Source organism: Pogona vitticeps, chromosome 7 (assembly GCF_051106095.1).
Source record: "Pogona vitticeps strain Pit_001003342236 chromosome 7, PviZW2.1, whole genome shotgun sequence".
Lineage (NCBI taxonomy): Eukaryota > Metazoa > Chordata > Lepidosauria > Squamata > Agamidae > Pogona > Pogona vitticeps.
Genome location: NC_135789.1, coordinates 3,730,908 through 3,753,712, shown reverse-complemented (window position 1 = coordinate 3,753,712; position 22,805 = coordinate 3,730,908). Strand labels below are relative to the sequence as shown.

The 22,805-nt window shown below is 48.3% G+C and overlaps 1 protein-coding gene across 17 annotated transcripts in view; it reads right to left on the bottom strand.

The window, feature by feature from the left end:
- SAMD11 (sterile alpha motif domain containing 11) overlaps window positions 1-22,805 on the bottom strand; it is a 116,705-nt gene that overhangs the window by 32,530 nt on the left and 61,370 nt on the right. For 16 of the 17 annotated variants that reach the window (XM_020782262.3, XM_020782255.3, XM_020782258.3 and 13 more), the window contains 2 exons: window positions 13,309-13,433; window positions 3,594-3,686 (listed from right to left, as the gene is read on the bottom strand). In XM_020782262.3, the coding sequence (XP_020637921.1) occupies window positions 3,594-3,686; window positions 13,309-13,433 (218 nt within the window). The remainder of the gene's footprint in view (window positions 1-3,593; window positions 3,687-13,308; window positions 13,434-22,805) is intronic. The other variant, XM_020782259.3, reaches the window with a different exon arrangement.

Here is a 22,805-nt window from a genome sequence, read left to right as displayed (position 1 = left end):
TCGGGTGTTTCTCTCGGTCCTGCCACCTTCACAGGTATATCTGGTGGGGACACAGGAGAGGGCCTTCTCTGTGGCTGCTCCCAGACTCTGGAACTCCCTCCCACTGGAAGGCCAGAACTTTCTCTTCAGGCAACCACCTCTGAGTATTCCCTCCCTGGAAAACCCCCTGAAAAGGGCCACCAAAAGTCAGAATGGAGTTGATGGCACACGATTATTTATAACGTGGGGCACAAAGGATCCTTAATGCAGGACACATGAAAGTTTTCCTTGGGTAATTATGTTGGTAAATTGCTCGGAAAGTGCTTTAGCACTATGGGGTGGTGTCTAAGTCAAAACAACAACAATAATCTCTCTGCAATGTTATGTTTCTACAGTACATTTTTCCTGCCCTGATCCTTACATTAGCTTGGTTCAACATTCCCCCAGAGAGAGAGAGAGAGAGAGAGAGAGAGAGAGAAAGCACCTCACGAATCTCCTCTACCACCCAGCCCTACGGCAACCTCTAAATAATGCACCCTTCTCCAGGGGACAGGGGAGCTGATCTCCACCTCCACCAGAAGTGATGTCAGAGGGGAGAATTTATTGGGGGAGAAGCAGAGGCAGCAGCAGAAAGAGGGAGCCAAGTTCCTGGGAGATGAAGGGGGCAGAACGCTTCCTCCTGGCAGGACCTGCCAGCAGGACGGAGCCCTGCTCGGAGCCTGCAGCCTCCGATAGGGTTGTATTTCCATAGGAGACACAGGAGCATTCTGCACAGTTTGACACGAGGCACCCAGGGAGGGGCAGATGGGGGGGCAGCTGCTTCCACTGAGATAGGGTTGGCCGTTTGATCTCTGGGAGGGGAGAGAGGAAGGAAAAGAAGGTTCCCGGCACTTCCTGGCTGGCTACAGGTGCCTTCTCTCCTCCTCCTCCTCCTCCCGCTTCCCCTCTAGAGAAAGGAAGGAAGAGAGAAAGGAAACGCTCATTGCCTCTGCTTCCTTTGTCCATAGCCAAAAATAAAGAGAGGAGGGAGACAAAGCCAAAGTGCTCGATCCACACTTCAGATATGTTACAACAGCATCCCTGCCTCTCCCCAGATCCAGCAGTCCACAGAGGCATTTTTTCTCAGTCTGTACATTGAGAACGCATAGAAGGGGAGGGGGGACGTGGAGGGACACAGGAAGTGGGGATCCCTCACACACCGGGGGGGGGGCAGGAACGGGTTGTGGAAAGTTTCCCAAAGGGAGACGCCATGGTCAAGACGGGGAATTGTAGCCCAGCTGGCCCGCTCAAAAGGCTCAAAGCCACTCCCTTCAACAACCAGTGGGAGAGAAACGCATCCCAAGAAGAGCGCTTCCTCTAGGCAGCGATAGAAAACTGGGTGCACTTTAAGAGTCACGGTCCCCATGAGGATTCATAGTTTGATGAGCTCCCCTTCTGAAAAGCCAGGCTCAGAGCCCAATAAGCCAAAATACTCTGTTGTATCTACCCCTGCTTGGCCTGGGAGAAGAATTCCCTCCATCTATTTATTCCCTTTAAGCAAATAAACGGAAGCCCCCACTCACCCAAATTGTTCTGCCTGATCTCAAGTCTGATGGGATAAGCAGCGGCTTTGTCTTCAAAAGAGGGAAGCCAAGAGACCAGCCAAGTAGGATTTGGGGGGGGGGATTTTGCAGAGTGGGGGCTGGTTGTGCGGTGGGGGGAGGAGTGGGGGGGAGGAAAGGAAAGGGAGACCTTCTTTGGTGTCTGGAATAAGCAGCATTGATCCAAAAGCAATAGATAGCCAGGTCTCAGGAAAGCCTGATTAAAGCTTAGCTGCCTTCTCCAAGAGATGGATTAAAAGGCTATCACCTTGATTAATTTTTCAGAGGATGTCATGGGGGGGGGGAGAGAGAGAGAGAGAGAGAGAGAGAGAGAGAGAGAGAGAGAGAGGCAGGGAGGAGAAGAAAGACTAAAGGGAGAGGGGGGGCAGCAATCAGAGACACCCCACAGACGGGTGCTGAGAGTGGCTAGAAGATCAGCGCAGCAGCATTTTGACCAAGTCCACTTCAGTCCCCACGGACAAGCTGGCATCTCCCTGGGTAGCAAAATGCATTTCATCATCCCACCTGGATCCCTATTGGAATATTGATGTCTGTCTAATTGCAGTTTCGAGGAGGAGAGAGAAACAGTGCAGGAAACAGAGAGAGGACGAGGAAAGGACCCTGATTTCAGGCCCCGTGGATGGGAATTTATCCAAGGAACCCGGGTTCCAAGCAGGACAAGCCAACATTCTCTGCTGGATTTTGTTTTATAAACAAACAAATGAAGTTGCTAGCCCCTGGGGTTGTGCACAAGGAGTCCTTAAAAAAACCCAATCTTCCAGAGGGTCTAGCAGGGAGAAACCGACCAAGAGGCTAAAGGGGAGACACCAAGTTCGACGGGTGAGGGGAACACGCTTCACTCTCCCCGCGGCCACCCCTGAGTTGCAGCGCGTCTGGCTACCATCTCCTGAACAAACACCTACTTACCCACCAGCAGTCCAGGGTTTCTAAGCCAGCGGAGAGTCTCAGGGCAGGCAGGACAGAGGGAGCTGACCAAGAGGCCTCCGCTTCACTCCATCCACTCTCCCCACAGCCACGACAAGCTCAAGACTTCTTCTTTTTTTAATGACACGGGCCATCATGCAATCAGAATGCAGGCTAAGCAATCCTAATCAATCTGAGTGCAATCGATTCCTAATTTGTTTCCACTTTAAACAACGAAACCTCTGAGGAACAGAGAACCCAGGCTGCTGCTGGGGGGGGGGGCGACCATCTCCCATTTTTTCCCAACCTGCCCTGGTCTCCTTCCAGAGCGGATCGACTCTGTCCTACTCCTGCCAGGTGTCGCTCAACACAAACCGGGCGGGGTAGGGGGAGTCCTTCTGCCCCCTCATCACCCATGGTGGTGTTTCCCCCCACGTTACCCAACTCCACTGCTATCTTAAAAGCCCCCCCCCCTTTGGTCTGGCAACTATGCAGGCCCATGTCCCTGGATATCACTGCAATAGGTCTCTGAAGTCCAGCAGAGTTTGCTTGCTTGCTTGCTTGCTTGCTTGCTTGCTTGCTTGCTTGCTTGCTTGCTTGCTTGCTTGCTTGCTTGCTTGCTTGCTTGCTTGCTTGCTTGCTTGCTTGCTTGCTTGCTTGCTTGCTTGCTTGCTTGCTTGCTTGCTTGCTTGTTTGTTTAAAGAAAATGTTTCACCTTCATATTTATGGGTTTCAAATATTTTTACCCTGGACGGATCCAAGGTGGCTCCAAATGGCAAGGGAGAGAAAGCCAAGGGAACGGAGCCCAGAGCTTTTCTGCTAACCTTAAAAGCTTCAGCAATGAAAAGAACCGACGATACATAATAAAATCATGCTCCCACTGGCTATTAAAAATAGAAACTTGCTCAGATGTTACGAACGGGGATGAAAAGATCAGCATAAATTAATTTTAATTAAGGAATCCCTCGCATAACCTAATGATCTGAGAAAGAGCGAATTACTCTGAGGAATCCTCATTCTTGGGATGAACAAAGCCTCAAGACTTCAGGTTCACCTCACCCTGCCCACTTTCCCCAACATAAAGGAAAGAAGGAAGGAAAAATCTCCTACCTTTTGGGGACTCACTTCGGGATTTCTTGCTTTCAAGGGGACAGTCACTGTTGCTGTTTGGTGAGCAGGCTCGTCTTTTGCCTAAAACTTCATCTGGAAAAAATAGGGGTGGGGTGGCGGTGGGGGCGAGGGGAGGAGGATGAAAAGAAAGAGAATTAGATAAAGAGACAGGTTTCCACCTTCAACTTTTGATGCTGGGGGCCTCCTGCATGCGTGTTCGCACACAGAGAAGGGGGTCCTATAAGTGGGCTGATCAACTGTTTCCAGCCATAAATTTGGGAGATCTCGTCTATTTCCTTGCTTAACTGCATCACTGGATCACCTGCTCTTTGCACCAACCCCCACCCCTTCCCACCTCACTTTTCAGGCTCTGATGCAAAACAGCTGAGGTCTTGGTGGCTGGTGGTGGGAAGAGCAGGAAAGGGAGTAGGAAAAAAAGAATCACTTCTCACACACACACACACACAGAGAGAGAGAGAGAGAGAGAGAGAGAGAGAAACACACATAGACACCACCTGTTTCTCCACGTTCCTTCACAACCTCTGGATCTTTCTCCTTTCCCCCCTCCCCTCTCCCTGCGGCGCCTGGTGATCAAGGAAACCCTCTTCCCTCTAGCCTGGGTTGACTTTGCCTCTGTATCTCTGCTGTCTAGTCAAGCCCAATGCAACATCTCTAATAAGCAGTTCCAGCAACTTCAACACCCTCCCCCTTTCCCCCTTTCTTTCTCTCTCTCCTACTTTGCCTTCTCCTCCTGTGCAGATTTAAAAAAGAAAATCAATATCTTCTACTAATAATACTGGGGAGGGAACTTGGAGCAAAGCAGCAAACAAACAAACAAAAATAAGCCCTACGTGGCTGAATGAGGAGGCAAGGGAGATGGAGCAGGCTGTCATCTCATACAAGTCAAATTCTCGTCCATCAAAAAAGTGTGTAAAAATAGCCTCCTCCCTCAAGAAAAAGGGGGTGGACCACCCACTGTACAAAACAAACAGCGCCATTTGTACATATGCTCTGTACGTGTGCTGATGCGCCAGAAAGAAAAGCCCGGCCAAAGAATTCTGTTTCCTGGAAATTCCCACTCTTTTTTCCCCAAAATGAAAGCCAAGCTTCTAGTCCGTGTGAAATCTCAGGATGCAGAACGGGCTCCACAGGTCCTTGTTCAGCTGAATGGACGGAATAGAGCATACAAATAGATGTACAGAAAAACTGCATTTAAAAGCATGTATGAATTTCAATCTATGTAAGATCTATGAACCTTAGTAAACTGGATGTGGTCAAACAGGAGATGGCAAGAATAAACACTGACATCCTGGGCATCAGTGAACGAAAATGGCTAACAGAGTTTTGGCTAATAGGTTTGTTCTCCTTGGAGTGCAAGGAGAACAAACCTATCGGTTCTGAAGGACATCGACCCTGAATGCTCAAGGGAAGGACAGATCCTGAAGCTGAGGTTTCAATCCTTTGGCCATCTCATGAGAAGAGAAGACTCCCTGGAATAGACCCTGATGTTGGGAAAGTGTGAGGGCAAGAGAAGAAGGGAACGACAGAGGATGACGAGATGGTTGGACAGTGTCATCGAAGCGACCAACATGAATTTGACCCAACTCTGAGAGGCAGAGGAAGACAGGAGGGCCTGGCGTGCTCTGGTCCATGGGGTCACGAAGAGTCGGACATGACTTAACAACTAAACAACAACAAGTTTCTGGGCCTCCTCTGTTAGAGCCATCTTAAGGCTCGGCTTAATGATGCAAACTGCTTCAGGATGGCCTTTCCCAACTTACTTCAAAGAGACAGACAGGGCAAAGGCAGAAATTGGTAGACAACATCAGACACTTTCCTATAATAAGGCCATTTATGAGGAGAAGCGCACAGACATGCCCTGTCAGATATATTTTTACAGCATGCGATGGGTCATAAAGATGTGGTAAAAATTCATAGTATGGAAAACAAGCTGAGCCACTGCATTGAAACAAAGGGAGAGACCTAAGCTCAACTTGCAAGCTGTACACATATATCCTACATCTGGATTGATGGATTTCTCCCTAGCACCATTATGTGTGGGTATCAAATGGTTAAATCCTGCTCCGTGTCTGTCACTTTTACTCTACGTTGTACCGTATGTTTAGTTGCAATGATACACATTGCTTGCAGATCACTTTTAGAATTATGAACAGCTTTTAAAAACACACGATCAATCCACCAAAGTTAGCCACAATTAGTAAATTATATCATCGTTAAGACGGTGTGAAAACCTGGGAAACCCTCAAAGCAGGGATAGCCTAGCGGGGAACCACAAAGGGAAAACGTAAGGACCCAGCAGGAAAATGAGATCTGGGCCCAGGGCTCCCCATCTGTGTCTCACACCAGGTCCTACCTGTGTCACCTTGGGTCCACTATCCACTTCCATCTGCAGGGAGACCTACGCGGACGGATGAATGCCTCTCCAGATGCTGGGCCTGGCGGTCCCAGGGTGGTTGCTTGCAACCCTTCCATTCTGCCAAGGCCTTTCGCCCTCCTCAGAGGAGAGCCAGTCCACCGGGAGCTGCCAAAAGGAGCCGTGCCCTCCCTCGGCGTCATGTAAACGTCCAACCGCGCTCGCTCACAGCCCCCATGGGGGCCGCCGTGACAAGCTTTGACAGCCAGCCTCCTTAATTCCTTTTTCTTATTCCCTTAATCTGTCATCTTTATCAGGCTGGGGAAGTGCCAAGCGGGTGTGCAGGAGGCCCAGCCCTGATCAATCTCCACATTACAGCTGACAGAATGGTGCTAATAACTTATTGATCTCGTGTTTGCCAAGCCCCACCGGGGGCCGAAAAGGCTGCCATTGATTGGCTTGGGGGGGGGGGGAAGTCTCTCCGCGGGCCAAGCGCGGAGCGGAAAGCCTCCAAATTGTCTCCTTCCCAAGTAGCTCTAAGAGAGGACGAGGGGTGGCTGCCCAAAAGAAGATTGGGGGGGGCGGTGTTAGAGCAAAGAGAAACACACACACACACACACACACACACATGAATGCACACCCAGAGGCAAAAAAAAAGTGGCTAGGGAATGAACAAAAGGAGAGGAAAATAATGGTAACATATACAGAAAAGTAAACACTGGACCTCAGTTATTGGCCTCACAGGGCAAACTCGGTGGGTATGAGGAGTGGAGGTTCACCCTCAGTGTTCAGAGGAAGCCGATCTTGGGGAAAGGGGGGTCACAGCCTGGGGCAGGGCCAGCATGGAAGGATGTCTCCTGGTTTTTGGAGACCCCCACCCCACCCCTACCCTTGGCCCGATGCCTTCCCAAAAGGTGGGTCCGTAAAACATTTCCCCCTCACCCGAGTGCCTTCCTAAGGGGACAGGCAAGGGAGAACCTCTTTGCACGGTGGCCGAGCAGCAAACTTTTTATCCATTTTTAAAACTTGCTGTTAGGAAGTCACCCAGAGCTCCTCGAAAGGGGCGCCCGCCCATGCCTGCCATTTCGCTTTCCCAACTCCACCAACCTGCTTCTGCATGACGTGTCACTCCAGGGCACTGGGCGGGGGGGAGGGAATGAGAGGGCAACCGCCAGGCCACCCACATCCCGGCTGTGTTGCATTGGAGGGCAGCTGCAAACCACGTGGAACCCTGGACTTGAGTCCCAGGAGGAGAAAAAGGGGAGCGAGAGGAGCCGGGGGGGGGGGGGGAGCTGCAGAGACGGAAGCCTTAAGCTAACAAGTCTTGTTTAAATACCCACGGGTACGTCGTCTCTTTCCCAGAGAGAAAAGGGTGGCATCGAACCGGGCTGCCCAGGCAAGTCTGTCGTTTTTGGCAGAGGAAAACTATTAATCGGGGCAAGGAGCCACCAAGGGGTGGGGGTGGGGAATGAGGGGAACCTAACAAATTAATAGCTCAGGGGAGGCTCTGGAGTGTAGATCACCCCCTCCCATTTTTCAGCACCCCACCTTTCACTAGTTTGTTTTAAACACACACACACACACTGCTCACTCTTAGGACCCGCTCCTCATTTCATTTCCTCCTCCTTTTCCCTCCTTCGTTCTCACAACAACCCTGTGCAGTAGCCTCAAAGTGAGGGAAAAGCGAGGGGCGCAAAGTTCTCCAACAGGTTTCGGGGCTGAGAGCTGAGCTGGAGCCTGTCCCAATCCAGCGCCCCAACTGCACGAGTGCCACCCCTCCACATCCGCACACGGAAAAAGCAACAACGTGTTTGCAAATGCGTAGCCGTGGATGGACGGCAAAGAAAAAGAAATACGGAGAAGTTACAGGGTCACGTTACAGCTTGCGTTGACTTCCCAGAGACAAGTGCAGAAAGTGTCAACAAGGTGTATTTCTGGAACTCTACCAGCTCTGTCTGAGAGGCAGCGGAAGGACTCAGAGAGGGATTTATTTGGGGTTAAAATCTGACAGCTACCTTTCTAGGCCTCTTTAGATACTGTTTCACCCATCCCAAATACTACCCCCCCCCTGCAAAACCACAACAAAAAAACCCACTCATCCTGTCCTCGTACTCTGGGTGAGAAAATTTGTGGGGTTTAAGAAACTCTCCACAACCTGGCTCAACATGTCAAGCCAGCCTGTCTCATCAGGGAGTAAATTAATAAAGCTCCTTTCACTTCCTGAATGATGGCTGGGAATGATGAGAAAAGGCAGCTCAACATGCACCTAAAGGGGCCCATGTTATGCCCACCAGAGCTTATGCAAACACAGCCACCAGGATGATGTCATGATATGACACAGCTGACCCTGATGAGGTCATGACACCAGGCAGCCAATTGGAGGTGGCTGTAGAATGTCATCACTCAGAGCAAAGGCAAGGGGGGGTGCAATTTAAGCAATGAAACCTTTACATACAAACAGACTTCAGAACAGTCGGAGGTATTTCGAAGGAAAAAAAAGCAAGCTGTTAAAAGATCGACTTTTGGAAGATTTAACAGACCCAAGCCAGAATATCCCCTATGGACACCCAAGAGGATCAGATCTTCTCATGACAGGCGCACCGGCTCTCCCTCCGTAATGCTCTTCCTGTCCCCCTCCCTCCCCCTCCCCGCCAGCCGCCCATCTCCTGTTTTGCATGCCCTGGCAGAGTGAATTAGCCAAACTGGATAGAAAGGATTGGATTTGTTTACAGACACGCACCAAGCTTCTCAGGGAGCCTCTAAGTCTGTGTTTGATGTGCAAACCAGCAGCTTTGCTGCCATGCCTTTGTCAGTCGGAACGGGCTCCTCCGCTCATCCCTTTGTGTGTCGCTCTCAATTAAGATTAAAAAGAGCCTTATGCCATCATCCTCCCTCTCACACACGGAGAAAATCCCTTTGTGGCAAGGGAGCAGCACCTGGGAAGCGGCTTCACATTTATCTGATCCATTGTGGCGGCAGAGAGGTGTGTGTGTGTGTGTGTGTGTGTGTGTGTGTGTGTGTGTGTGTGTGTGTGTGTGTGTTGGGTGTGTAAGTGAGGAGGGCTAAGGATGCACTGGGAAATCCGTGCAACTACTCAGAAGCTGTTCTTCAGATTCACGCCCTGCTACCAGGAGGAAGAGGAACGGCAAAAACAAATGAGGAGGAAGGGACAAATGAATTTCAAACCAATCTGTACATAACGGTTTGGTTTTTCTCCCCAGTGTTTTTCCCTGCCATGAATCTGCAGGAAAAGGTATAAATAATAATAATAATAATAATAATAATAATAATAATAATAATAATAATAATAATAATAATAATAATAATAATAATAATAATAATAATAATAATAATAATAATAATAAAGGCATAACCCAAGCTGCAATGTTCACCTAGAATAGGCCCACTGAATCAATGAAACTTATGCAATGTTGACTTACTAAATTTCCATTGATTCAGCAAACCTTTAGTTGGGACTACTTTAATAAGCGCTACTACTAAGGGAACAGGGAAGCAAGTCAGAAAAAGAGAAGCCGGTTTCTTCAGTCGAGTCCGCCGGGCCCATTGTCTCTTCCTCCTTGAACTATTTTCCTAGTGTCTGAGTTCAGGTTCTTCCTCTTCTATCTCCATTTATTTTGCATTGAATCTTTACACCTGTAAACTGAAGCTAAGGGCTGCCTGACTACGGATCTTTGTAAGTTTGCTATAGGAGCTCTTTCCTGGGTAAAAACCAAGCCAGCAAATCATAAAAAAGCATTCTCCACGGCCATGCACTACAGACCAAAAAACCTAGGGGAGAAAGGCTCTGTGCCAGCCCTACACAGCTTTTAAAGATCTCAAAGGTCTTTTGGCTCCGTCTGGGCCTGCCCAGACGCCACTGCAAGACGGCATGACGTTTCAGCTCCATGCAGATAGGGCCACTTCAGCAGAGGGCCAAACTATATATTGAAGGCAGCCATTACACTAGGATGCGGAAATCTGCTGGCTTTTCAAGATGCAACTTGGTCAAACCTTTGCAACTGAGCAGCCGTACTTGCTTCCCTCCAAAGACCAATCACAAAACAGAGTCAGTTAAGTTGCAACCTACGGGAAGCATGAAATCAGATGATGTCTTCAGGAATTCCTTCCTCCAATGAGGTACTAATCGCCATGTATATTTTGACCCTGTTTTAGGGGAGGGGGCAAGAACACCACTGACCCAACCCAGCACCAGTGTGGAAGCACTCCCAGGTTAAAGGATAGCCTTCCGCTTGTTTATTCCTCACCCACTGGGCAAGGTCAGCTCACCCACCTTGATCCGAAACCACAGCTTTTATCTCCACAAGTGTTGCTGCAAAGCAGCGTGAGCCAACCGTTTGCCGCTGCAGCAATCAAGGCTGCCCCAAAATATTTTGCTGCCCGAGTCAGAGCGGCAAACGGTGCCTCCGCCTCTCTCGAGACAAGCTATGCCACAGCAGCTGAAGGATCTTTTAAGGATTTTTTTTCGGCTCCCCAGCCAAACAAGGGGGAAGCAGGAAAATCAACGCAAACAGCTAGCCACCTGCTGCTTTTCGTGACCCCTCAAATCTGCCACCTGAGGCGGCCCACCTCCTTGTGCCCAACTGCAGGGCTGGGCCGACCCAGGCAGGCACGAGACCCATCCGGTGCTCGGAAGCTAAAGAACACTCAGGCTGGGAAGCCCTTCACTGAAATACATGCATGCAAATGTCAGCCGCAAAACACTATCTGCTTTCCATAACACTTCTCTTAGGCTCATTCTGCATGAATGAGGGGGGGGGGGGGAAGGGGGGGGAGGAAGGAATGGGAAACAAAAATATTGAGTAATTGGTCCAGAAGGGCAGGTTAAAGAAAGCCCACCCAGCAACGCTCCTTCATTAATTTACTTTCCTCCTGTGTGAATCTTATCAGGAAGGCAATGTTTGAGGGAGTTTAACTGTGCAATTTTACCTACACACTCACACACACACACACATGTTGAGCACAATTCCATCTCGGCGTTCTCGCAGAGCCAAGCGAGGCTCCCCAGCAATAATTATAATAAATCTTTCGGTGCCGGGCAGAGAGAGCGGTTGTGGGGGCCCAGCGCCCACACGCATCCATGCTCCGTGATTAAGAGATCCCGGTAATACCTTGCAGTCCCTAGCGAGCCAGGCAGAGCGAGATATAGCTAAGCATTGCATCAAACGCGTTAAGAATATCTCAATCTCTAAGCAGCAACCAGCGGCGGCGGCAGTGGCGGGCGGTTCTGAGAGCAATCGATGGGGCAATTAGATTTTATTGGCGCCTGCTCCCTCTCCCCCACCCCCAATGTGACTTGCTTGCTTTTATGTGCTGGACGGGCAAAAGACCAAATTAAACCAGTCCCACCAAGGGTGGAAGAAGCATCCTTAAAAATAGACACCATCGGTTAACACACACACGGAGGAGAAATCTTTCTATATATGTGTGCATACGCTCATCCTATATCTATACATCTATGGGAAGAGTGCAGGTGTGCATTTAAACTTAAGCTGTTCTATGGGAGGAGGGGTGGGGGTGGGGGTTTGATCACGCAAAAAGCAAGGGCAGCTGAAATTCGATTATAAAGAGCCCACCACCAGCAGAGGACACGGCCTGGCCCACCTTGCCCAGCGAAATGCATATTCCCAAAGTTCAGGATGGAGACTTAGCTCTTCACCATCCAAAAGAAGAGCAGAGAACAGGATACAGCTACTGTATTGGGGTGACCGGTCGGGGGGGGGGGTTATATGACCTCCAGTCTCAGGGGTCTGCGTGCTTTTGGAAACCAGGCACTGGGGGCGACAACAAGCAGAAAGATGCCAACGGCACTCTTGTCTGTTTTTGGGGTTCCCCCTCCCCATCCCCAGCCTTGTGGTTTGTGAGAAAGGACTCTATTCTGATCCGATCGGGCACAGCACGGTCCACAGGTCTAGTCTTTTCTTTACCCCAAAAGGATGGCTCTAAAAGGGGAGGTTCCTCGTATCAGGTGGCCTGAGATAGACTGCCTCTGGCTCTGGGTGTTCAGTGCAAGAACTTCCTTCAGTGGCTGCCCATCTTCTTCTACTGCACACCTTCAAGCAGGGGAAACCCCCCCCCCGCGTCTTCCCACTGACTGGCTGGCCCAAGGTTGCACGGCTCAGTGGGGACCCCCCACCCCACCCTGGCTTTTACTGGATGACCTTGAGGGCCTTAAGGAAGGGCAGAACAAAACCACTCCTAATGAACTTAGTAACATGTGTATACTATCTGATGGGCAGTATCTCCTCACAGTGCTTTACTCATATTTTTTCACAATTAAAAAAAAAAAAGAAATGGGCTAAAACAAAAGGAACGTGTTACGGTATCAGAACCTTCAAAGGTTTAGAATGCTCAGAGCCGGCAAGAAGGCTTAACAGCAACGACAGTAAATAAACAAATAACAGACTAAAGAGCTGCTGGACGAGGAAGATCCTAGCCTGACATTTAAGAGGGGGTGGGTTCCAGGCAAACCTCTCTTGGGAAGGCCCTCCACAGGTACTGCAACGTCCAAATAAATAAGAAAATAAATAGCTTTCAACTTTCCCTTCCACCTTCTCACTCGCCTGTTCATCCTACTGGTCTCATCGTGGCTGGCCAGCGCGGCCCCTTTTCAGACCCATTAGTGGTTTTAGAATCAGGGGATGGTGAAAACCAGGAGGAGGTGATGAAGGGAAGGGCCACCTGGGAGCTGCTTCACTTACTGGCAGACGCCCAGCCCCTTCCACGCACCCAAACATGGTGCTCTCTCCGTGGGAGAAAAGGGGCGGAAAAAAAAGACCCCCCCACCTGCCTGCCCCAAGGCCTTCTCTCCTCGCACAACACCCCCTACTCCTCCCCTTTGTCTCCTCGGCAGCCAGAGAAGCTGGAGCACCCCCCCCTCCACGCGCGCTCGCTTGTTCGTGCGCTTGACTCTGCAAAGGTCAGACGGGCAGGGGAGGGAGCAAGTCGAGCAAAGCCACTTGAGCAAAGGGGCCGGGCAGGGGCCGAGGCGCCGCGCGACAAGCTTCTGATTAATGCAATTACAAACCCAACCAAGGTCGCTTTCTGCTTCGCTGCCCCGCTAAAACTCCCCGGAGGGTGTTTTGTTTCTCCGGTGCAGTGCTTACGCAAGGCCATCAGACGGGAGGATTTTCATTTCTTCTGCTTAGACTCCTTTATCTTCCCCCTCCCCCTTTTTTTTTCTAAAGGAGGCCCTGGACGGCTAGGCTGCAGCTCACCAGAGCCAGTCCTTTCCCCAATTCCCACAAAGTCTCCCTGGGGGGACAGCAGCAGTGGAAGCGAGGGGCAAAGCGCAGGGAAGAGAGGACACCGCCGAGAACTTACCTGTGCCTCCCAAGCCGACCTCTAAGCTGCTTCTCTTGAACTCGCAGCGGCTCTGGGTCTCTGGCATCCCGAGTGGGCGACTCTGGTGGAGGCTGGAGATGAAGGAGGTGAGGTCGTTGTCCCGGCTGAGGAGAAAGACAGAGAGACTCTTAGGACAGCCGAGGGCTTTCCCTCGCAAACAAAAAAGATTCTCCTGAAGCTCCTCCTGTTCTAATTGAACCCTTCCCCCTAGGTTTACCATGGGAGCCACTAACAAAAATGTTCTCATATAACCCTCTTATATCACTATGAGGACTCTCCCCTCCTGTTGCTTATAGTTTTTTAACTTTTATTTTATGATCTATCTATCATCTATCCATCCATCTATTCATCCATCCATCCATCCATCCATCCACCCACCCACCCACCCACCTATCTCTTGCAAAAGCATGAGTGTGCATCATCTCAGACTTTCTTAGATGCTCCTTTCAAAACGAGCCTTGCTGTCAAGGACAGCCAGTATCTGAACTGTTGCCGAGGGGGGGAGAGGGCTTCCAGTCCCCAACCTCTCAAGCCAGTCCTGTCTGACATCGATAACCTGAGCAGCCAGGTTGCTGGTCCTTCCCCCAAATGCCCTCTTCTCACAGCTGGCATTTTTCTGCCAGGAAACCCTCGGCTAAGTAAGGTGGACGTCTGCCCATTCCAAATGGAAGGAAAATAGAAATCCAGGAGAGAATCGTATGACTGGATCAATAATTGGAAGGGTGAACACAAACCAGGAGAAGAGGGGAGGATGTGAAAGATGGACCAAGCAAAATGAAGACACAACACGCCGAATGCTATTTTTCTCATCAGTGCAACGACTGAGAAGTCTATGGTGAGAATCAGACAATGATGACTGTTCAGTCAGGTGAAAAGGTTTGGAGAAAGGGAGACCAAGTTCATGATGTACCCCATGGTTAAATGGGTTCTGCAGGTTTTATATAGTCTCCTTATCATGCAAGATCTGCTAAAATGAGAATTAATAGCAAGGCATAGGGAGAGCTAGACCATGGGAAACAAAATCACATCCAAAGGACTCTCTGAAGTCAGACAGCTCTCAATAAAACAGCAGTCATAAAGCGTCTTCTCTCCACCCATAAATACTCTGATATGATGAAGGATGCAATGCATTTTGACAGCCCCCAGTCCAGATCAGGATTTGGAAATGTGGCTTTTAGTTTTTCTAGACAACATCACCCAAAAACTCATCGCCAGCATCATCAAGATTAAAAGACATTGAAGTCCTCAATGCAATTACTGTATTCCATAAATGAAGACTCTACAAACACACACATTCCAGGTGATCTAATGGCCCATCAACTCTTCCTGCTTCTGTTTCAGGCAACTAGTCTGTAAAGCCCTGTTCCTCTTCCTGCTGGGAACACAAGAGCAGGTCTTCTCCGAGGCTCTGATTTAGCCCACCGTTCTCAGCTGACAGCTGCTCTCATTCCACTGTTCCTGGGATTGCTTTCCCTGGTAAGTATTGCCAGCCGTTCAGTATCACTTGGTGTTTAAAGGTGACCATCTCCAGGAATACTCTGGTCTGCTCAGCTGAAAACATGACAAGCTACAAGAGTTGGTCGTCGTACCAGTCCTCACAGAAGTCACTTCTAACTCATCTAACATGGTCTGAACAATGTACAGAGATTAAAACAGAATGCCAGCCTTGCCTGCGGGCTCACGGTCTCTTAACAGTTATGATGCAAAAGGAAAACAGCATGGGCAGAGATGTCGAAAGGAAGTGAATTCAGGCATCAAATCGGGGGAAATACACACATCCAGAAATGTTAATCCAACCTGGTTGGGAAGGCTTCCCCCTCTTTTAAGCCCCCACCCACAATGCAGCAGGCCTAACCCCCCCCCCGGCTGGTGGACTGGATAACCAGGGTTAGGTTTGCACCCCACAATGTTTCAAGAAGCAGAAAATGAGTGAAAACACCACTTAGCATTAAAACACTGCTTAACATTAACCAATTAAGCTGGGTGTGGGTACATACTCACATGACCAGTGGCCTTACCCTGCACTCTGGGGCAAGGAACCACACGTGACAGCTTGCTTGGTGCCTCCACAAAGACCACCGTGACCACTGGGACAACTGGGACGATACATCATCTGCTCTATTACCCCGCCAGTCCTCCTCTCTTTAAATAGCCCCCCTCCATGACAACTCTTCCCCCCCCCCGCCGCCTTCCTCCCCCCTCCCAGCTCAGACCAGAAGGGCTGCTATTGAGCTGCGAGGAGGGAGGGAAGGAGGACGAGGTGGCGAGGGAGTGATAATCTCTTAGTCCACCAGCTCTCCTTAATCAGATAAAGTTTATGGCCAAAAATTCATTAGAGGGAGGTGCTGCTGACAGGCGTCTGGCCCCAGATTTTCACAGGGCACCACAGATGTTAATGGACCTTGGGCCAGCTGCCCTCCTCCTCTGCCGCCTCCGTCCCTCACCTCATCTCATGCCATCTTTGCTGAAACAAAACCCGCCCGCCCCCCACCACCATGCACGCATGTCTACATCTATGCATGGACCAGGCTGGCTATTCAAGGTGGAACTGCCCTTGTGTAATCCCAGGAAACCACACCAGTGAGGAAGGCGCTAGATTGCATCACTGACTGGGTTTAAGATGCTCTCCTCAACCCCCCTCCCTCCCATCATCCTCCCTCTCCCCCCCCCCAGCTCTGATACCACTGCCAGCCATTCCAAGACTTATCCTTGCTGAGATGCCACCTTCAAGACGCATTAAGCAAACTATTTGTAAAGGAGTTATGAGGAATTAATTCAAGGCGATTATCGGTTCCTCTTAATCGTGCAGATCAATACTCCCTCCCCCGCTCTGATGGTGGGGACAGAGGACAGATAAAAGCTGCCATCGGCATAACAGGAAAGGGAGGTAGAGGGCAGGGCGGAGAATTTAATCAGTTAAGGGCACCCCACGAGATCTCTCCGGTAGAAGCACACAGCGCATCTGACTATCTTAGAGGCCTTGGCCGTGGGGCAGCATTTTAGGCAGCATTGGGTTCCCCAATCCAGAACCTGGTTTCCAGAGAACAGAACGAGCCAGAAAGCAGACAGAGCCACCAATGACTGCAGAGAATCAGAGAGGGGTCACCGTTTTTCATAGTCCCCAGTCTTAATGTGCCATCAAGTCAATTTTGGCTTTGTTGTTGTTTAGTCGTTTAGTCATGTCCGACTCTTCGTGACCCCATGGACCAGAGCACACCAGGCCCTCCTATCTTCCACTGCCTCCCGGAGTTGTGTCAAATTCATTCTGGTAGGTTTGATGACATTGCCCAACCATCTCATCCTCTGTCGTCCCCTTCTCCTCTTGCCTTCACACTTTCCTAACATCAGGGTCTTTTCCAGGGAGTCTTCTCTTCTCATCAGATGGCCGAAGTATTAGAAGCTCAGCTTCAGGATCTGTCCCCCCAGTGAGACAGGATCTGTCCCTCCACTGAGCAATTTTGGCTTACAGTGACCCTTTTCAGGGCTTTCCAGGAAAAGAATACTCAGAAGTGGTTGGCTGGTGGCCCTTGTAGCTGGTGGAACAGAACACATGACGATGGGGGAGGATGGCCATGCCAGCCTGCCAGTAGCTACTGTTACTTCCCCTCCCTCCCTCCAACGCAGACTCATGCAAAGTGGTGATAAAGCAGAAGGGAGAGCACAGGTAGACGGCCACTGACTCTCCACCTCTGGTAAAGAAGCTGCAGGGAATGGGATGACCAGATACAGCCTGAAGTGGAGCAGTGCCTGATTGGGCTGAACAGACCTGCCACCGCTGGTCCACATCTCCCGGTCGGCACTGCAGAATCAATCAATGAAGTGTGTGTGCTGTCACATCTTTGCTAACTTTTGGTGCCCCTTTCCCAGGTTTTGTTAGGTACAGGAGTAGTTTACCTTCTCCTTCTCCTTGTGGTGCTCAGGGCTTGGGCAGCTTACCGAAGACCAGACAGGGTGGCTCCCCTCTAGGGAGGCGCCATGAGGAAATCAGATGCTCCAATTTATTAAGTTATATCCCTACCCAGCCAGCTCAAGATCAAAATGGATCCCTATCTCATAGCTGGTTTGGGCTGTATTAGCCTTCCTTGCCCTAATGGCCACCACATGGACTACAATGACCACTACCCACAGCCACCATGCTGTCTGGGAATGATGGGAGCTGTAGTCAGGTAGAAGGTACCAGCGTGGGGAGGGCTGGGAAGATCCCAATCACCTCCAGTCTTAGAAAAAGATGGGAAGAGGAAGCCAAATCTCACCTCTGCTCTCCAGCGGGCAAATAAGCACTTGGAAGAAAAGACAAGGCTTGACACCAGGTTTGTCTACACACCCAAACTCCCTACAGAAGTGCCACCTCTGATAGGAAAAAGCTAGGCTAATGGGAAACCAGACAGGTTTGCGTTGTCTACCCTCCTTATACAGTTCTAGTGTGCCTTAAAGAAGAAGAAGAAAAATGCAGGATTCTACAGCTTGAAGAGGGAACAGCCGACTCTACCACCCCATTCGGTGCTGCTTCACGAGCAGATGGGGTTATTTTCCAACTGGGAGAGATCAGCCTGTCTCCCTTTATTTAGTCTCTCTGTTTCAGCACATGATTTATAACCCCTTGTTAAAGCCAGGTCTACCAAAGCAAGGCAATGAACGCACGGCACACTATCGAAGCCCCACCTTAAAAACTACATAGAGTGGAATTAGAAAATTTGCATGAGGAAATTATCTTTATCAGGCCGCATGAAGAAGCATGCTTTGCTGCTGAGATTCCCTACATTGCCTTATCGAGCAAGGGGTTATGACGTTAAGGAGCAGAGAGGAATAAAAAGGCAGCGGGGGGGGGGAGAGAAGCCAACTTGATGTCATCTTGAGTCCTGAGAAGTAATGGGAAAGGAAGGAGCTGCAGGCATTGAAAGGAAATTATCTGGGTATTAAGACGGCATTACATTTCACATGTAATGCTATCGTATTAGAACTAGAAAAGATCACCAAGTGTCACTCGAGAGCCGGGCCAGGATCATCCAGACTCTTGCATTTCCAGTCATCATGTCTGGGTGAGAAAGTTGAAAGCTGTCAGGAAAATGGTTGTGGGTTTTTCGGGCTCTGGCAGGAAAAAAGTTTATTTGCTTGAAATGTGGGGCTGGAGGAGAGCTTTGCAGATACCCTGGTTGGACAGAAAGATGACCAAGTGCCTCCTAGATCAAATCAAGCCTGAACTCTCTCTGGAGGCAAAAGTATTGAAACGGAGACTGTCCTGCTTTGAGCACATTATGGGAAGGCAGAACTCTTTGGAAAAGACAATGATGCTGCCAAAGGTGGAAGGCAGCAGGAAAAGAGGAAGATCCCATTATGAGATGGACCACCTCCCCAAAGCTTGAGTTTGGAAGAGCTGAGCGGAGCAGTTGAGAAAAAGTCATTTGGGGAATCACTCATTCATAGGGTTCCCACAAGCCGAGGGTGACTTAACAGCACACAACAACAACAACAACAACAACAACAACAACAACAACAACAACAACAACAACAACAACAACAACAACAACAACAACAACAACAACTGTTTCACACAGGACACTGCGCTTGATCCTCCATCCTCCATTTTTGAAAATGGAGGAAATAGTTGTAAACTTGGAAACTGTCTCCATCCAAATTAAGTAAGAACTTCCTGGTCAACAACTGCAGGACATATTTCATTTCAGTTGATTTACTGTCCAGACAGAAACCGCTGCCCAGCCTTGTAAATGAGCCTGCAAAAGTTGCTTGCATGCATGCTTGCATCCATCATCATCATCATTATCATCATCATCATATTGCAGTTGGTAACTAAATCCGGCCTCATTGCATAATGGCCAGTCTGTAGTACTGTAATAAAATTTCTCAAAAGACTATGCTTTTTGGCTAGAAACAGAAGACAAATATTTCCTTGGAAATCAAAGGCAGTTCCACTTGGCTCATGTGTTTTACCACCTATCACTCTCTTGACTGTACTGATTTACTATATATTGTATTTCTCCCATCTGCACCCCTTCTTTTTTCCAATGAAAAAAAGACATACATGGCTCTTCTCCTCCCAGCTTTGCCCCCCACCCCCGTGGCCATCAAATAGTTACGGCAGGTTTCCGACCAATTGCTGAAGCCTCCCAAATCCTTTTAACCAGTGGGACAACAAAACATATGTAGGCATGTATTCCAGGAAACAAAATGCATCTTTCAAATTACTTTCAACTTTTTCGGGGGGGGGGAGCATTTACTATCTATCTCACACTGCAATTGCTACTAAGATTACATCCTGGCCCCTGTTAATTACATTTATATTTTGCCTTTTTCTCAAGAGTTGTAGCTTCATTATCAGTTTCCAGCTAACTCTAACATTGAAGTTGCCACTGAAATTGTTTGTTGTATTTGTTTGAATGTTTTTAATATTTGTATACATGCTGCTTTTTAGATGTTAAAAACTGGGTCCTTTTTAAGGAGAAAAGTGGGGTAAAAATATTTTAAATAAAGAAAAATAAATAATAAATTAACTTCAAGTTAACATTCTAAAATCCCAAAAAATTTTTTTAAATGATGTGATTATCTGTGTATCTATACTTGGATATTATGTATTTCTATCTGTGTGGACACATACACACACACAACATATTCAGCCCATAACAGAAAACAAACACAACTATTAATGTCTCTGTAGAATGATCCAATTAATCTATTGTCCACATTCAGTGGGACTAATAGTTCGTTTTTACCTTCCCTCAAAAGGCTTGCTGTCTTAATCCATCCTCTATAATGGACATATAATGATTCACCAAAAGCAACAGGATAGCTGTGCAGCTTGCAGGAAATGGATCTCAAGAGGCCATATCAGCGTGAGATGACCTCTGGGCAGAAAGATAACCCTCCGCCAACCATGGAATCGGGTCAGTTTTATAAAACCTCTCAGACGATTAACACTGTGTCTGTCTGTCTCTCTCTCTTTTACACACACACACACACACAATATAGAAAACCATTCATATTAATTCCTGTTTGTTTCCAAACTTCCAGCGCTCTCTTACTGTTCTAGTACAACAAGAACGGGCACAGTTTTAGGGTTAACCGGCCCATGGCTTCCATCTTGTTTAAACAGAGAAACAATTGGACCCCATAAACACCAGGCAGCAAACAGCAGGGGTTGTGGGAAACGCTCACCACCACCAATAAAATAAAATAAAATAAAGGATAAGAAATGTTTCTGTTCTCATAAGCCTTCTTGTGGAGCTCTAAATTAAATTCCTCTCTCACTTTCAGCAATGCAAAAAGAGACCCACAAAATGCACAGATCTAAAATCAGAGAATAAACTCTAGAGCAGGTATTCAAGTCTTCTCTCAGCTAAATGAGCAGGGAGGTTCCACATGCTCTGCATACAAGAAGACTAACCTAACAGCATCTGTCCCACATTCATTCATTCATTCATTCATTCATTCATTCATTCATTCATTCATTCATTCATTCATTTCTCTTCTGCCTAGGGACCTGGAATGGCTGTCCCTGTAAAACCATGATCTGCCCTGAACCTAATAATTACCATCCTACAGCACTGCACATATTCGTAGTCACTGCATCTATATCGCATCTTTTCTCTCTCCACCTCAATTTTTTTTTTGAACAAGCTCACCCAGAACCATTTCTCTGCATCAAACCGACTGGACTCAGCCTGGACCAGAAGCTCAGAATGATAACGTGGTATGAAATACATAATAAAACTACTGGTTCTCTTTTTTCCTTTCCTTTTTTTAAGGATGGAAAAAAAAACTTTCACCCGTCTTGCCATCTCTTAACGATCCTTCCACCGCTGGAGGAATCATATTAAATTTCCCTGATCGATACCGTCGCCATAAACCTGTCCCAGCCCTCTGCCCTTCCTTAACATATAAAATAAAATCCAATATGCAAAGTGAGGAGTAGCGGTGACGGCAGTGGGGTAGGCAGAGCTGAAGAGATGCTGAAACATTAAGGAAATGGAGAGGAAAGCAGCTGGCTGCCCGCTCATCTGGGCCAAAAAAAAACAAACCCACCAAAAACTGGAAAGGGAATATGATCCACTCGCTTTTAGAAGCATCTTTTTAGCACAAGGAGAGACATTTTACGGGAGTGTCGCTCCCATGAAGAGTGCAATCCTATCTCCCCTCCATCTTCTTTTCTCAAGGTTAAATGTGCCCAGGTCTTTCCCTCTTTCCTCCTGGGGCTTGGTTTCCAGTCCCTTGATTCTCCTTGTCGCCCTCCTCTGAACCTGTTCCAGCTTGTCAGCATCCTACTTAAAGTGCAATATCCCGATGCCTGTGTGTTCCCACCTTTAAAAAACAGAAACGTTTTTTCTGCCTTTCACAAGGAAGGTCTGGTCCAGCCATCCTTGTCATGATTACCCACTGATGGCCCAAGAGTCTTATTTCATAGAGGCTGGTCTGTAACCTCAGTGGTATGAAAGGTGTCAAGGCCAGTTTGAGCAGAGCATGTGTGTGCAGGTGTGCACACACCTGCTAGTAAACCAGGAACCCAATCACAAATTTCCAGCTCATCCATCAGCATCCTGGATCTGGGTATTCTGAAGTCGAAAACTTCAGAAAACTTCAGAGTGCATGGGCCACTGAAAACCTGAGATGGAAGCTGGGAAGAACGCGCAAAACAGCCTGATCATAAATAAATAAATAAATAAATAAATAAATAAATAAATAAATAAATAAATAAATAAATAAATGAGATAGGTGAGGAACAGAGAGAGTTGTGGGCCTATAGTCACTTCCACATATGCAACACGTGTGATCCTAAATGGGCAGACAAGTCACTAACAAAACAGAAAAATTAACCAAAATTATAGCCATTATTGGGGGGGTGGCCTCTGCTCAGCGTAGAAGAGCATTGATTCAAAGTTGGAGGTCATAGAACCCGGAAGAGCAGCATATTCAAAACATAGTGGACAACAGATGTGCACCAGTGCACAGGTATGTGTGTGCACACTTGTGTTCATGGAAGAAATGTAGGGCATGGCCACTTCCAGGCATAAGCCTCTGTTCTTCCAACCTGGTGCCTCATTCACAGAGTTTTAAAGGGGAGACAGCCTTACCCTGGCAAACAGCATTTCTCCTGTCTTGTTTCTCACCAAAGAACATCCATTATGGAAGGAAACACAGAGCAGCTCCACCGTGTCTTCTGAATGGTCATGCTTCTGCCTGGAAGCACCTTGTGATAAATCTACAGCGCTTGCGGCTATTATGAAAAAAAAATGAAGAAAAAGTGCCCTCCCTGTCCACTTTTTTCCATTCTGATATTATAAAGTTCTGTCATGCTTTCCTCTACCCTTAGTCATATTTTCTTGAAGCGGGGGGAGGGAGAAGGGCCGCCCTGTGATCCATGCCTAGAAACTAAATTCAAAAGATATAATGACTCAGGTTCTCGAAACCGACTACTTGCAAAATAGGATTTTGCAGATTTCACCAAAATAAATAAATAAATAAAT